Source organism: Meles meles, chromosome 9 (genome assembly GCF_922984935.1).
Source record: "Meles meles chromosome 9, mMelMel3.1 paternal haplotype, whole genome shotgun sequence".
NCBI lineage: Eukaryota > Metazoa > Chordata > Mammalia > Carnivora > Mustelidae > Meles > Meles meles.
In genome coordinates this window covers 95,920,556-95,937,894 of record NC_060074.1, presented here as the reverse complement: position 1 = coordinate 95,937,894, position 17,339 = coordinate 95,920,556, and the positions used below count along the sequence as shown (strand labels likewise).

Sequence of the window (17,339 nt, the reverse complement as noted above, 5' to 3'; positions counted from 1 at the left end):
AAACATTCGGGTACACGTGCCCCTTCGGATCACTATGTTTGTATCTTTAGGGTAAATACCCAGTAGTGCAATTGCTGGGTCATAGGGTAGTTCTATTTTCAACATTTTGAGGAACCTCCATGCTGTTTTCCAGAGTGGTTGCACCAGCTTGCATTCCCACCAACAGTGGAGGAGGGTTCCCCTTTCTCCACATCCTCTCCAGCATCTGTCATTTCCTGACTTGTTCATTTTAGCCATTCTGACTGGTGTGAGGTGATATCTCATTGTGGTTTTGATTTGTATTTCCCTGATGCCGAGTGACGTGGAGCACTTTTTCATGTGTCTGTTGGCCATCTGGATGTCTTCTTTGCAGAAATGTCTGTTCATGTCCTCTTCCCATTTCTTGATTGGATTGTTTGTTCTTTGGGTGTTGAGTTTGCTAAGTTCCTTATAGATTTTGGATACTAGCCCTTTATCTGATATGTCGTTTGCAAATATCTTCTCCCATTCTGTCAGTTGTAACAGTGCATCATTCAGTGGACGATGGGCTGCTTCCATAATTTGTCTATTGTAAATAATGCTGCTATATATATGGGGTTGCATGTATGCCTTTGCATGAGTGTTTTTATGTTCTTTGAGTAAATGCTCAGTGGTGCAATTGCTGGGTCAATAGGATAGTTCTGTTTTTAACTTTTTGAGAAACCTTCATACTGTTTTCCAGAGTGGCTTTACCAATTTGCATTCCCATCAACCATACAGGAGGGTTTTCCTTTCTCCACATTCTCTGCAATACTTCCGTTTGATTTTAACCATTCTGGCAGGTGTGAGGTGATACCACACTGATAGTTTTGATTGACATTTCCCTGATAAGTGATGATGAGCATCTTTTCATGTATGTGTTAGGCATTTGGATATCATCTTTGGAGAAATGTCTGTTCATGTCTTCTGCCCATTTTTAAGTTGGATTATTCATTTTGGGGGTATTGAGGTTTTGTGTTAAGATTTTTTTTTTTAAGATTTCTGTATATTTTAGAGAGCATGTATGAGTGGGGAAGGGGCAGAGGGGGAGGAGGAGGGGGCAGGAGAGGGACAAGCAGACTCCCTGCTGGACACAGAGCCCTCTGCAGGGCTGTACCCCTGAGACCGTGAGTGCTGAGAGCCCCTCGACCCTGAGACGAGGACCCAAGCCGAAATCAAGAGTTGGACACCCAACTGACTGAGCCACCTAGCACCCCTAAGGTTTTATTTTTAAGTAATCTCCATACCCAATGTGGGCACAGACTCAAAACCACAAGATTAAGAGTCCCGTGCTTCACTGAGTGAGCCAGCCAGTTGCCCCATGGGTGTTGAATTTTTGTTAAGTTCTTTATATATTTTGCTTACTAACCCTTTGTCGGATATATCATTTGCAAATATCTTCTTCCATTCTAGAGGTTGCCTTTTAGTTTTGTTGATTGTTTACCATGCTATGCAAAGTAGTCCCAATAGTTTTTGCTCTTGTTTCCCTTGCCTCAGGACACATATCTAGAAAGATGTTGTTATAGTTGATGTCAGAGAAACTACTGCCTGTGCTCTCTTCTAGGGTTTTTATGGTTTCAGATCTCACATTTGGGTCTTTAATCCATTTTGAGGTTATTTTTGTGTATAGTGTAAGAAACTGGCCCAGTTTCATTCTTTACATGTAGCTCTCCAGTTTTCCCAGTACCTTTTGTTGAAGATTCTTTTTCCCATTACATATTCTTTCCTGCTTTTTCGAAGATTAATTGACCATATAAGTTGTAGCTTTATTTTTGGTTTTCTGTTGTGTTCTATTGATCTATGTGTCTATTTTTGTGCCAGTAGTATACTGTTTAGTTTACTACTACTTTTGATACAACTTCAAGTTCATAATTGTGATGCCTCCAGCTTTGCTTTTCAAGATTGCTTTGGCTGTTTGAGACTTTTTGTGGTTCACAAATTTTAGGATTGTTTGTTCTAGTTCTTTGAAAAATGTTGTGGTATGTTGATAGAGACTGTATTAAATGTGTAGATTACTTTGGGTAGTATAGACATTTTAACATTACTTGTTCTTCCAGTCCATGGGTGTAGCATGTCTTTCCATTTCTTTCTTTCTTTTTTTTTTAATATTTTATTTATTTATTTGACAGAGAGAGAGACCACAAGTAGATAGAGAGGCAGGCAGAGAGAGAGAGAGGGAAGCAGGCTCCCTGCTGAGCAGAGCACCCAATGCGGGATTCGATCCCAGGACCCCGAGACCATGACCTGAGCCGAAGGCAGCGGCTTAACCCACTGAGCCACCCAGGCGCTCTGTCTTTCCATTTCTTTGTGTCCTCTTCACTTTCTTTCATCAGTGTTTTATAGTTTTCAGAGTACTGGTCTTTGACCTCTTTGTGTAGGTTTATTCCTAGGTATCTTACTATTTTTGGTCTAGTTGTATGTGAGAATGTGTTCTAATTTCTCTTTCTGCTGCTTCATTGGTGCATAGAAATGTAATAGATTACTGTGCAATGATTTTGTTACCTGCAGCTTTACTGAATTCATTTATCAGTTCTAGCTGATTTTTGATGGAGTCTTTTGGGTTTTCTTACTATAATATCATGTCATCTGTGAATAGTGAAAGTTTTACTTCTTCCTTGTCAATTTGAATGCCTTTTGTTTTTGTTGTCTCGTTGTGGCTAGAACTTCCAATACTGTGTTGAATAAAGTGGTGAGAGTGGCCATCCTTGTTTCATTCCTTACCTTAGGGAAAAAGCTTTTTTTTGTTTGGGTACATTAATATTTAAAGATTTGATTTATTTATTTATTTGAAACAGAGAAACAGAAAAAATATGAGCACGGGGAGGGGCAGAAGGAGAGGGAGAAGCAAACTCCCTATTGAGCAGAGAGCCCCATGCAGAGCCCGATCCTAGGACTCTGGGATCATGACCTGAGCTGAAGGCAGATGCTTCACTGACTGAGCTACCCATGCACCCCATCCTCTCACTTTCAATGCAGGTGTATTTAGGTCTAAATTGAGTCTCTTATAGGCAACGTATAGATGGGTCTTGCTTTTTTATTCATTCTGTCACCCTGTATCTTTTGTTTGGGGCTTTAGTCCATTTACATTTGAAGTAATTATTGATAGATAATGTATTTATTGACATTTTATTACTTGTTTTGTGTTTCTCAGCTTTTCTCTGATCCTTTCTTTTTCTCTTTCATGGTTTGCTGATTTTCTTCGGTGATATATTTGGATTTTTAAATTTTTATTCTTTGCATATTTATTAGTGGGTTATGATTTGTGGTTTCCATTAGATTTGTGTATGTAACATCTTCTCTATATAGCACTCTGTTTTAACTTGATGGTTGTTTAAATTTGAACCAATTTTCCTCCCCATGTTTTAGGTATATGGTATCATATTTTACGTCATTTTACTTTGTGAGCTCCTTGACTGATTTTTTTACATAAATATTCATTTTTACTATTTTTGTGTTTCCTGCCTTCACACTGTCATTTTTGATCTTTCCATTCTACTAGAGGCCCCTTTAATGTTACTTGCAGGACTGGTGTAGTAGTCATGAGATCCTTTAGTTTTTGTTTGTCTGAGAAACTGTTAACCTCTCCTCCTATTCTGAATGATGGCCTTGCTGGATAGAGTACTCCTGGCTGCAGATTTTTTCCTTTTGGCACTTTAATATCATGCAGCTCCTTTCTGTCTTGGAAAGTTTCTGGGGAAAAATCCCCTGATTGCTATATGGTATTTCCTTTGATTTTACTGTCTTCTTTTGTCTTGCTTCTTAATATTTTTTCTTTACTTTTTTTTTAAGATTTTATTTTTGAATAATTTCTGTACCCAATGTGGGGCTCAGACCTACAACCCTGAGATCAAGAGTCACACACTCCACTGATTGAGCCAGACAGGAACCCCTTGATATTTTTTCTCTCTTACTATATTTTGTCATTTTAATCACAGTATGTCTTATGTGGATCTGCTTTTACTGATTTTGTTGGGGATTCTCTGTGCATCCTGGATCTGGATATTTATTTCCTTCCCCAGATTTGGGAAGTTTTCAGCTATTAATTTCTTCACATAAATTCTCTGTCCCCTTTTCTCTCTCTCCTCCTTCTGCGACCCATGTAATACGAATTTTATGTTTGATATTGTTATTGAGTTCCCTGTCAGTTCTTGTTTTGCATAATATTTTTTCTTTTTTGCTCTTGTTCGGTTTGATTACTTTCCATTACTCTTGTCTCCTAGGTCATTAATTCATTCCTCTGCTTCTTCCAGTGTGCTATTCATTCCATCAGGTGTGTTTCTCATTTCATTTATTGAGCCATTTATCTCTGCTATGTTCGTTCTTTCTTTTTTTAAAGATTTTATTTATTTGAGAGCATGCATGTGCACATGAGTTGGGGGAAGGGGAAGAAGGAGAAGCAGACTCCTTGCTGTGCAGGGAGCTCAGTGTAGGGCTTGATCCTAGAACTCTGAGATCATGACCTGAACTGATGGTAGCTGCCTAACTGACTGAGCCACCCAGCGGCTCCTCTGCTACGTTATTTCTTACCTCTGTGTTCGTTTTCAGTGATGTCCTCTACTCTTTCCTCAAGTCCAGTAAGTATCCTTATGATCATTGCTTTAAATTCTCCATCAGGCATATTCTTAATATCTGTTTTGCTTGGATCTCCAGCTGTGGTCTTGTCCTGTTTTCCATTTGCGACAAATTCCTCTGTCTTCACATTTTGTCCAAGTCTCTGTGCCTGTTTCTCTGTGTAAGGAAAGTCTACTACATCTCCTGTTCTTGAGGGTAATGGTTTAACGAAATTGAGGTCCTATAGTGCCCTGCAGTGTAGCGTCCTTTGTTCCCCAGGGCCTGCGTTTCTGGGAGTGTGTCCAGTGTGTGCTTCCTGCACTCTGCTGTTGTCTCCTGGCTACCTTATGCTTCAGGCTAGTTGTCTGCAGATGCTCTCTTTGTCTCTGTGTCTTTTACGGATAGTGTTTGGTTCCTGGCCGGAAAGTGGTGCGTTTTAACTAGGTGTGCCCTGGTCTGCTTGTGAAATGAGACCTGTTACCACCGCTGCCAGAATAGAGGCCTCACTATGCTCTGGGATTAGGAAATGTGTTGTGAGCAGGGATTTGAGCTGGTCTTTTGGGGAGGAGGGCTCATCATGCCCAGACTGAGGCAAATGTGACTGGGAAGAGTAGTTTTTCCAGAGTGTGATATGGCAGGGCTTGTTGAAAGCAAGTTAGGTAGCCAGTCTGGGTGCTGTGCTGCTTCCCGCTTGTGGCTCCGTTTATGCTGAGGGGTGAAGGAGAGAAATGGCACTGGCCAGTTTGTTTCTGGAGGGATCTTTCTGTCAGTACTGCTTCTCTGGGACATAATCTGAGATGAGCACCTAACCTCCCTACTATGACTCCAGGTACTATTTAGATCACTGTTTCCATGCTGAGTATCTGTGGGCTGTTGGCCCTGCCTTTTCTCCAAGAGCAGCCCCAGTGTCCTCTGAACTCTCACAGAAGCAAACACACTGACCTTTAAAAACTCCAGGCTTTAAGCCCTGCTGGTTAGAAGAATTCATGAAATTTGGACCCTTTGGCTTTCCAGGCCAGTTGCTGTGTGGATTTGTCTTCCCTCTGCACTCTCTTGTCTTGTTTGTTTCTCACCCTTCTCTGCCACCACAGTCCTCTCTCCACCTCAACTTCCATGATTGGTTTCTCTTCCGAAGTCTGTGTCTGCATTTACTACCTTCTTCGATGTGACTTCTTTTCTGCCTTTAGTTGTGGAGTATGTTCTGCCAGTCTTCAGGTTAATTACTGGTGTATTTAGGATAAGCTGATAGTTATGTATTTGTATTTGTGGGATGAGACCAGCCTAAGGTCCTATTTCACCTCCATCTTCCCCTCCACGTGGACTTTGCTGCATTCTTAGGGTATTATGTAAATATTCTTCTAAGTTGGTAGTTAAAATTACAGGCTTGATCAGATTTAGGTTCATTATATATTCTTTTTTGGCAAGACTACTTTGTAAGTGGGAGATACATTATGCCTAATTATCCAGTTATGTTTCTAAACCTGAAGTTAGAACTTCTAATAAATTTTCATTGTGTTTGGGTGTTTATCGTTGTTTTAGCTTAAAAGTTTTTTGAAAATCTGGAACATTTCTTTATTAATTACCTGTTAAATATGAGCTCATATAAGCTGTTTCATGCATAAAGTTATAAACGTATATTCCATAGTTATAAGTCATTTACACAATGCCAAAGACAATTCTGCCATGCCATTGGAAATCTTACTGTATATGACATCTATCCATTTTTTGTTTTTAGTCATAGATCTAACTATATTGTTGTTCAGCACCTTTTTTTTCCAACTGTCTGCAAGTTATCTTCCAAAGTTCTGTTAGGTTTTTTGCTATATTAAGGTATGAATGTCCTTGGCATTAATTTAATTTACTAATGAAATTGATTTATTTCCAATTGAACACACACTGGATGCTAGTGGTTACCACTTCTTATTCAAGGGTTGCATTTCGTGATGTGCTAGTAAACATTAAAGAACAGGCTCGGCCGGGGGTGGGAGGGGTGGGGGGTTGCAGGGTGGTGGGGAGCCCTTGCTGGGAGTATTTGCTAATTTCCAAAGTGTACTACTCCTACTGTGGCTGATTATACACTACCTAGGTGATGCCCCTGAATGCAGAGGTAGGAATAGATGTGCATCATCAGCTCTGCTTAGTTATTCCTGTATTCCCACCGCCACTGTAATAGCTGAAGCACTTACTTTGTGCTATCTTCTTAGAAGTCTAAGCTTTTTATGTGAATTAACATACATTAACATAACTCTATGAGGTTACTGTTCTCATTTTACAGATAATACCCAAGTTATTTACTAAAGTAATAGGACAGGATTTGAATCCAGATTTTGTGGCTTCAAGGTCCTTACTCTTTCAAAGATCAGAAATGTAGAGAAGAATCAAGTAAGTTGCAAGTGGTAAGGAAGAAAATGGCAGAGGTTCTAAAGGGAAGTACCAGAAAATAGCTGTTCTCTACAAGCCAAGTAGAACATTCTGGCATTAAGGAAATTTTTTTTTTTTTTAAGATTTTATTTACTTTTTTTTTTTCTTTTTTGAGAGAGAGTGCGAGCAGAAACTGGGGAGGAGCAGAGGGAAAGGGACAAACGGTTGTTATGCTGACTGTAGAGCCCAGCATAGGGCTCTCGCTCATGACCCAGAGATCATGACCTGATCATGACCTGACTGAGCTGAAATCAAGAGTCAGATGCTTAACTGACCGAGCTACCCAGATGTCCCAGGAAATTTTTTAAAGTATGTAGATCTTCCTTGATTTATGATTGGGTTACAGCCCAATATATCCATTCTGAGTCAGAATTGAAGTCAGAAACGCATTTAATACACCTAAATTGAATATCGTAGCTTAGTCTACCCTACCTTAAACATCCTCAGAACACTTACAGTAGCCTACAGTTGGGCGAAGTCATCTAACACAGAGCTTGTTTTATAATGAAGTTTTGATTCTGATGTAACTTACTGACTGCGGTAGTGAAAGTGAGAACAGAATGGTTGAATGGGTACAGGATGAGGTAAGTGTGTTAGTTCTTTGTCCGTGTGATTTTTGTGGTTGACCGAGAGTTGCCACTGTCTTTTATCAAAGGCAGTAGCTTAGTGCATATCTGTAGCCTAGGAAAAGATTAAAATTGGAACTATGGTTTCTAGAATGTGTATCACTTGTACACCATCATGAAGTCAAAAAACTATAAGGCAAACCATAGTTAAATTGGGGGCCCTCAGGGCACCTGGGTGGCTCAGTGGATTAAGCCGCTGCCTTCGGCTCAGGTCATGATCTCAGGGTCCTGGGATCGAGCCCCGCATCGGGCTCTCTGCTCCGCAGGGAGCCTGCTTCCTCCTCTCTCTCTGCCTGCCTCTCTGCCTACTTGTGATCTCTCTCTCTGTCAAATGAATAAATAAAAAATCTTTAAAAAAAAAAAAATTGGAGGCCCTCTAGTACTAGTGTAGATACAGATAGCTTCGTTAAGGAATTACTCTGGTTTGCAAAAGCAGATCACTTGGACCTGCATTAATTCTAGAGTGGCACCCAGGATCAGACTTTGCCTCTAGAGCTTTGCATGTGACTGTGGCTACTACACTGGACAGCAATGCTCTAGAGTAAAGCCTACCCATGGTCAGTCATGCTTAACTCTGCTTTTGTTATGTTCCCCTCCTGCCAGATTAATACTTTTTCATGTTTTCTCTTTGACCCTGACTGTGGTGGACCTCAACAGGGTAACTGCCTTATTTCCCACGTATATACTGTTGTATCTAGATCCAAATGCAGAATTAGGAATTGCTCGCTCCTTCCTTCCTTCCTTCCTCTGTCTTTTTTTCTCTTTCTTTCTTTTCTTTTCTTTTCTCTCCCTCCCTTCCTTCCTTCCCTTCTTCTTTCCTTCCTTCCTTCCTCCATGTCTAGTGTGGGGCTCAAACTCACAACATGGAATCGCATGCTCTTGTGACTGAGCCAGCCAGGTGTCCCAGTAATCACTCATTTCTTATCTTCTCCATTATTAGGAAAAATTTGTAATGTTTAAGAAGATTAACAAATGTAACCCAAAATATTTATACATTTTAAAAACTGGCATTAAATACAATATTCTTCTTATTTCTTTTTATTAAATAATTAAGGAGGAGAAAAGTCAGGCCATGCCAGTCCATCTCAGGATCCTGGTGGATGTTCAAATCAGAAATCTCCGGAGGACCTCACTGTCAGAGTGGAAAGGTTTGCTCTTATTTTTGCAAGTAATATTTTTAAAAGAGAGTGGTTCTTAGTTATTTCATTAATTTGAGTAAAAGTTAAAATTACACAAATGAAGTTTCAGAATCTTGGGTTGAAATTTTTTATTACCTGGCCAACTTGTATCCATATAAAAACTATATTCTTACAAGTAAAGTTAGGTATCTCTGAAGTCATCAGTCACCTTTAGGTCTGATCAAGAGTCTTTTTTTCACTGGTTTTTGATATGTGTTTTTCTGTCCATCACTTCTGCTTTTAACTCTCTGTGCCATAGGATAGTAAATTCGCAATGGGATGAACTTCAGCTACTTTTATGACTGTACTGAGCCTTGGTTTTGCATAAGTGGGTGTCTGTTAAGTGTCATATGTTACTGGTCTAATAATTAGGTACAGATTTCTGACTTTTTGTGGTTTGTAATTTAGTATTTTTAATAATACAGAAATTTCCAAATTAGAGCCCTTTATAATGTGATTCTTAAGTTACATGAATTGTATATGGATAAAGCAGGAATATTTTTTAATCTTGACCTAAAACAACTTAGCGAGGTTTTTTGTTTTTTAAAGATTTTATTTATTTGACTGAGAGAGAGCGAGTGAGAGAGGGAACACAAGCAGGGGGAGTAGGAGAGGGAGAAGCAGGCTTCCTGCTGAGCAGGAAGCCTGATGGGGCTTGATCCCAGGACCCTGGGATCAGGACCTGAGCCAAAGACAGATACTTAATGACTGAGCCATCCAGGTGCCCCACAACTTAGGGTTATATGGAAGTTAAGAAAATTTCTTAGACTTGAGTTTCTTGTTCACACAGATGCCATGGGGGAATAAGTTTCAAAATGATTACTAACATTGGGTATTTGGTTTTGCTCATGACTAAGAATCAGCTTCATTTCAGCAAAACCTAGATTCTGATGGTTCTTTGTAGGTGTCTGGGCAGGGCCAAGATCTTGAGTTAAAAGAATAGATTTGCTGGGGCGCCTGGGTGGCTCAGTGGGTTAAGCTGCTGCCTTCGGCTCGGGTCATGATCTCAGGGTCCTGGGATCGAGTCCCGCGTCGGGCTCTCTGCTCAGCAGCGAGCCTGCTTCCCTCTATCTCTCTCTCTGCCTGCCTCTCTGTCTACTTGTGATTTCTCTCTGTCGAATAAATAAATAAAATCTTTAAAAAAAAAAAAAAGAATAGATTTGCTCACAGTGGTGATAAGTGGTAAAAGGCTCAAAGAACAGTAGCAGAGAACCAAAGTTCCCAATGATTCATCCTCTTTGTTTCGTTCTGTTTTGCTAACACCAAGTCCACCACTGGGTATCTTTATTTGCACCACCTTGGGGGGAAGTGACAATAAAAGATCAGAAAAGGATTTGGAGACTTGGGGGGAATGAAAAAACACACAGCAGGTAGCCCTTGTAGGGTGGGCTTAAGTGCTATTTAAACTCAATGTGAAAGGGACGTTGCTGTTGTTTCATAATAGCTTCCATTCTTAAGAGAGTGTCTGCCCCATCTGCCTGCATGGTATTATAAACAAAATAATAAACCATCTTTAATTAAAAGAGTTCCATATAGTGACTACACTAGTGTATATGTGTTAAATATAGTATATTGAGTCAGATAAATACAGTTTAAGATGTAGAAGAAAATGTTAATATTATGGAAGGGAAATTAGGGATTTTTTTTTTTTTTTGCTTTGTTTTGAAGTTGCCAAACTGTCTTCATTGAGCATTATTACTTTTATAATTAGCATATCAGGACAGAGTGGGTCTACAGGTTGTTTGAGATCCTTAAACTGAAAAAAACGTTTAAAGCACTCTTAGAGATACATACATGTGTATTTTTTAAAACCATATACTGTTAGAATCCGTTACATCAAATGCATGTGGGCTAGGGCCTTTTAAAAGGGTACTAGTGTTAAAATTGGATGAAATGTTGGCATACGTACTAATGAAACAGTTTTCATTGGAAAGTAACTGTTCTCTGTTTAAACAACTTTTGAAAAATCCAGGTCATATAATTAAAACCATAAAAGCATTTCAAATTGGTGCTGAGATTAACTTATCAGACTCAGCTAACCAGTAGGGCCTAGGTCCTAACACAGATTAGTTCCTATTCTGTGGTCATATATTTTACTCATCTGAGTTGTACCCAATTAGGAATTTTGGTTTTTTTGTGGAATTGGTTTCATTGACAGTGACAACTAAAAACAACAGCCTGTATAGTATTCCTATTCCAGATGACATCTTAGTTCATCATTTATACCCTTCAGGTGGCCTTCATCTCCACCATCCCTTGTCATAGACTGTAGTGCTTTTATAAAGCCTTTGACTTACCTATCCGCTGCAGGTTATTCTACTCTGAAACCCTAATGTGCTGTTAGTTTCCCTGTCTCATAGAACTGACCTGTGGTGCTTTTTCACAGCCCAGATAAATTTGACACATCAAATACCTATGGTGTATTCTGATATATATAGAATTTTGTAATACCAAGTTCTATAAAGCAAAATATATACATTTTTTCTCTAACTTTGATGGTATTTTAAAAATTTCTGTCCTACAGATTAAAAAACTCAGCCTTAAAATTTTGGAAAGTTGGATTATTAAATATAGGATTCTCGTCATCCTCTCAAGCTATAACATCTGTTTCCAGAGATCAAGTTTCTGTACTTGGAAATACTAAGTACTTCCACTAGATCTTAGGCTTTTCCTCATCTGGCTTCAAGGATTTTGTTAGGGGGAAAGGTCACTAAATCAAATTGATGTCACCTCAGGAACTCATCCTATCCCGTACATATTAAGAAAAAAAAATCTATCTTAGTCTTTTCAAGGAAGTAAACTTGATTTTTTTTTTTAAGAAACAGATTGATGATTTGTGGTTGTGAGATCTTATGTAATCTGTGAGAAATTAAGTTTGCTTAATATTAATTAAAATATATACAGTCTTGTTTTCAAAGCTAAAATTTGTGAAATTTGAATCTTTTTTGTTTCTTTTAAATAATCTCTATGTCCAATGTGGGGCTTGAACTCAGTGATCCTGAGATCAAGAGTTGCATGCTCTACCGACCAATCCAGCCAGGTACCCCTGGAAGTTGAATCTTTTAGCGACTCACATGAAAAGATACATCTTCTAGTTAAATTTTACTTATGTTTTTATGTCATTAGGTTTAAAAATTGGTAGAATCTTTGGAAAAGATAATAAAGATATCATCAAATAATTACTGTCAAGGGGTGCCTGGGTGGCTCAGTGTCTGCCTTCAGCTCAGGTCATGATTCTAGGGTCCTGGGATTGAGCCCCATGTTGGGCTCCCTGCTCAGCAGGGTGCCTGCTTCTCCCTTTCCTTCCCACTCATGTTCTCTGTTGCTATTTCTGTCTCTCAAATAAATAAAATCTTTAAAAAAAATTGTACCAATCAATACCAACCTTTTCTTGAGAAAGATTACTAACCTCAAGTTGAAAGAATAGTATAATGACTTTTTTCTTTTTTTTTTTTTTGCCAATTTATTTGAAAGTTGCAGATATCATTTCATTTTTACCCTAAAGACTTCAGTGTGTATATCCTAAGAATAAAAACATTGTCTGAGATTTTATCAGCTCTGAGTGGGGACTGCAGCCTAGGAAGGGGCCTGGGAGTCTCTGCCTACTCATTCACGCCCTACCTTTTCCTTCAGACCAATGAACACAATTTAGCAGTAGATTGCTGGATGCGGGAGTCATGAAACAGTTGGTCATTACATCATTGAGTAAGATGCAATGGGCTTTTCAACTAGATTAGAACAAAATAGCATCTGTTTTTCTCAGAAGAGAATTCTGCAATTCACCAATTCTGGTGGGGTGTAATTAAAGACATTCAGATATTAGTATGATCCCACTTTCACACTCAAATTATAAATACATGATATAGTAAGTATCTGATAAGCGGTCCAATTTGCCCAGTTACTTCAATAATGACCTTTATAACTTTTTTCCCCTGATACAGGATCCATTTGAGGATCATTGATTGAATTTAGTGTAATCTCTTTTAATTCAAAACATTTCCTTTGTTTTGTTTTTGTTTTTATTTTTCATGACTTGGACATTCTTTGTCTAGGCTAATTGTTTCTAGGATGTCTTTTTTTTTTTTTTTTTTTTTTTGAGATTCTATTTATTTGTTAGAGAGCGTGGGAGTGGCAGGCTCTGCACTAAGCAGGGATCTCAGTGCCTGATGGATCCCAGAACTGTGGGATCATGAACTGAACTGAAGGAAGATGCCTAACCCATCAAGCCATCCAGGTGCCCAAGTTTCTAAAATGTCCTTTGATTTGGTCCCTGTTTTTCATTCTAGGTTCAGGTTAAAGTTTGAGAACCTTACCTAGGTAATGTTTATCTTATTACTCATATGAGGAGGCATCTGATATCAGATGTTTGCATTATTGGTGATGTTAAGTTTAATCGTTAATTAAGATGGTGTCTGTTGGATTTCTTGATTATAAAGATACCTTTTCCCTAATTAATAAGTATCTATAGGGTGATTCTTTGAAACCATGAATATGCTGTTCCTCAAAAGCTTTTACCCAGTGGTTTGGCATCTGTTGATTTTTACTTGGATCACTTATTTCATTTGTATTTTAAAATGGTGGGGTTTTTTTCCTAGGTTTTTTTTTTTTTAAGATTTTATTTATTTATTTGACAGAGAGACAATGAGAGAGCAGGAACATAAGCAGGGGGAGAGGGAAAAGCAGGCTTCCCGCTGAGCAGAGAGCCCGATGCGATAAGGGGGCTCAGTTCCAGGACCCTGAGATCATGACCCCAGCCGAAGGCAAAGGCATAACGACCCAGGCGCCCATTTTTTCCAGTTTGTACCTTCTAATTTTATGCCTTATGTATTTCTTAGCTGTCATTCTTCTGTAGAGAACTGCTTTTATCCACCTCTTCTGCTTTCTTTCCCCCACTTTTTTTTCAGTAAACTTATAAGACACCAGCACCCAGATCAAGAAATAGAATATTACCAGCCAGTGTAGACCATACACTAGGGGCCTGATAACCCTTTCACAGTGACTGCCTTCCTCCTCAAAATAACCACTGTTCTGCATCTGCACTATAGATGAGTTCTGCCTGCTCATAAACTTCACACATGTTCTCTCTCTGCTCTCCTTTCCTTCAGCTTTTTTGTGCTGCTGCATGTGACAGGAATTGGTACACTCTTGTTGCTGTATCGTATTCTTTTATTTGACTAATTCATTGATGGATTTTTGAATTGTTTTCGTTTTGGGGGCTATTATGAATAGATAGGGTTGCTATATGAGCATTCTTGTACATGTCTTGGTGGACATATCTTTTGGGTGTATTTGCAGGAGCAGAAAAGGGTCATAAATACTTGCCAAACAGTTTTCCACAGTGGTGGTAACAGTTTATAACTCCCCTCAGCAGTAAGACATTTTATGAATCCCGTTTTTCCGCTGTGTTATGGTTCATTTCTCTTACCATTCTTTTTGGTGCACTCATTGCCAGTGATTTGACTAGTGACATCCTCTTCATTTTTGCTTTTCTATTCTTTGATGTATGTCCCCATCTTTCTTTGAGCATTCCCTTGATTCCTGGCTCAGGTTGTTTCAAGTGAGCTTTAGCAAACACTTGCGCCTGTGTAACTGAAATCCCTCTGAGAACGTACCATTAATTTTTAAAAATTGAGGTAATTACATATCACAAAATTCATGGTCGGTTTTAATGTATTCACTAAATAATACAACCATTACTACTCTTTACTTTCATAATTATTTTTAATTGATGAACTTCTTAGAGTTGGGAATCAGTTTTGGTATTAGTTTTTATAAATGTTAGCCTTCAGCATTTTATAATTTGTGCTATATTGCTGTTTACTTCTATGTAGGGGGAAAGCATTTGTAACTTATTAATTTATGTACTCATTTGAAGATGTGTATATATTTTTAAATCAGTATCAGATACAATGGTGGGGGGGGAGGAAAACTAATGGTTAAGTAGGAGGTGGAACTAAGCTTCTAAAAGGCTCCCACTAAAATAAATAAATAAGAATAAATCAGTAAATAAAAATAAATAAATGAAAGGCTCCCACTGACTGATTATGGATTTCTGTTGGGGCTGGGGGCCAGGCAGATGAGTTGTTGCTTTGTCTGCATGAGCTTTTTTTTGTTTGTTATTTCATTTTCCAGTTGATTTTAGCAAAGGGAATCTCCCATATGTTTTCATTATATTAATAAGAAAAGTCTCCATTAATGTATTTTTTAAAAACTTTTTATATACAGACTCACTAAAAAACTCGAAGAAAGAAGAGAAGAGAAAAGGAAAGAGGAGGAACAGGTAAAGTTCGTGTACATCATCATTTTGCTCTTCCAGTAAGGAAATGTTTGACTCCCTGCTGAATTTGGCAGACCTTAGATGACTTTCTGGTTACAGTTGAGTGTTGAAGCACAGTGAAGGTAATTAACCTGACTTCCTTAGTAGGATCATAGTGTATACTTTTTGTGTTTTTTTTGTAAATTGCTAGGAATAAGTTTAATCATCTCTCTGCAGTGAGTCTTTTACACTAAGAGTAAAGGGAATTGAAGTAAAATTGTATTATTTTGATGCAGATGAAATTCTTAGCTCCTTTTTATGCAAAAGAAATTTGTAGGTATTTTGCTAAATTTTCCCTCTGGTGTTGCCACATTCTGGTTCACCATTCATTTTTCTCATCGTGTGGACCTAAACTACATCATCTCTTTGAGGTTATAATATCAGAAAGTTATCAATTCTTTATGCCAAATAAATGACTGCCTTGTGTCCTTAGAGGGTAACATTTACTTTACAAACCAAAGACCTGTAGTCCTTTTTTTCCAATTACATCACAGCCTTAATAGAAATGCTGAGATTTGTAAATTGATAGACATTTGACCTTTAACCCATGCTATTAATAAATTCTTTTAGGCCCTTACATTTTATGAAATCATTTTGTTCCTTTAGCTGTGCCCTATAACCAGCTCATATAAAATAATACCTAAGCAGATTAGTAAGTTGTCTTTTGGGCTCATAATACTTCCTTTCTCTTTAATTTAGAGAGAAATTAAGAAAGAAATTGAGAGGAGAAAAACTGGAAAAGAAATGTTGGATTATAAAAGAAAGCAAGAAGAAGAACTAACAAAAAGAATGTTAGAGGAAAGAAACAGAGAAAAGGCAGAAGATAGGGCAGCTCGAGAGCGTATAAAACAGCAGATTGCATTGGTGAGTAATAAGTTTATTTTTAATGCTTCACTCTCATGCAGTTGTTTTTCCATGCACAGTGGTTTTGGTTTACTACCAGGCCATGTACACAAAAATAGTAGACTTTAGGGGCGCCTGGGTGGCTCAGTGGATTAAGCTGCTGCCTTCGGCTCAGGTCATGATCTCAGGGTCCTGGGATCGAGCCCCGCATCGGGCTCTCTGCTCCACAGGGAGCCTGCTTCCTCCTCTCTCTCTGCCTGCCTCTCTGCCTACTTGTGATCTCTCTCTGTCAAATAAATAAATAAAATCTTTAAAAAAAAAAAAAAAAAGTAGACTTTAGTGACTGAAAGAGTACAATTTTCAGCTTCCTTTTAGTAGAAATTGTATATTGGATTAAAATATAGTTAAGGGGTACATGTATGGCTCAGTCAGTTAAGTGTCTAACTCTTGATTTCTGTTCAGGTTGTGATCTCATGGTTGTGAGTTTGAGCCTTGTGTTGGACTCTGAGCTGGGCATGGAGCCTGCTTAAGATTCCTCCTCTTGGGCACCTAGGTGGCTCAGTTGGTTAAGCGACTGCCTTCGGCTCAGGTCATGATCCTAGAGTCCCAGGATTGAGTCCCACATCGGGCTTCCTGTTCAGCAGGGAGTGTGCTTCTCCCTCTGACCCTCCTCCCTGCTCTGGCTCTCTCTCTCTCTCAAATAAATAAAAACCTTAAAAAGAAAAAATTCCCCCTCTCCCTCTACCGCTTCTCCCCTCCAAAACAGCATAAAATATTAAGATTAAAATTGGGGGGACACCTGGGTGGCTCAGTTGGCTAAGCGGCTGCCTTCGGCTCAGGTCATGAGCCCAATGTCCTGGGATCGAGTCCCACATCGGGCTCCTTGCTCGGCAGAGAGCCTGCTTCTCCCTCTGCCTGCCACTCTGTCTGCCTGTGCTCGCTCGCTTTCTCTCTCTCTCTGAAAAATAAATAAAATAAAATCTTTAAAAAAAAAAAAGATTAAAATTGGGGGCACACCTAGGTGGCTTAGTTCGTTAAGTGGTCAACTCTTGATTTCAGCTCAGGTCATAATCTCAGGATTGGGAGATTGAGCTACACATTGGGTTCCATGCTGGGTGTGGAGCCTGCTTAAGACTCTCTCTCCAGGGGCACCTGGGTGGCTCAGTGGGTTAAGCCGCTGCCTTCAGCTCAGGTCATGGTCTCAGGGTCCTGGAATCGAGCCCCGCATCAGGCTCTCTGCTCTGCGGGGAGTCTGCTTCCCCCTCTCTCTCTGCCTGCTGCTCTACTTGTGATCTCTCTCTCTCTCTCTCTCTGTGTCAAATAAATAAATAAAATATTTAAAAAAGAAAAAGACTCTCCACTTTTCCCTCTTCCCTCACCCCCTTTGAAAAAAAGATTAAAAATTGG

The 17,339-nt window shown here is 39.0% G+C and overlaps 1 protein-coding gene across 1 annotated transcript in view; it reads left to right on the top strand.

Annotated features, from left to right (window-relative positions):
• The window catches only part of UBXN4 (UBX domain protein 4), a 61,560-nt gene that overhangs the window by 20,281 nt on the left and 23,940 nt on the right, over positions 1-17,339 (top strand). Inside the window, exons 6-8 of the mRNA XM_046018987.1 lie at positions 8,650-8,743; positions 14,999-15,053; positions 15,789-15,953. Of these exons, the coding sequence (XP_045874943.1) occupies positions 8,650-8,743; positions 14,999-15,053; positions 15,789-15,953 (314 nt within the window). The remainder of the gene's footprint in view (positions 1-8,649; positions 8,744-14,998; positions 15,054-15,788; positions 15,954-17,339) is intronic.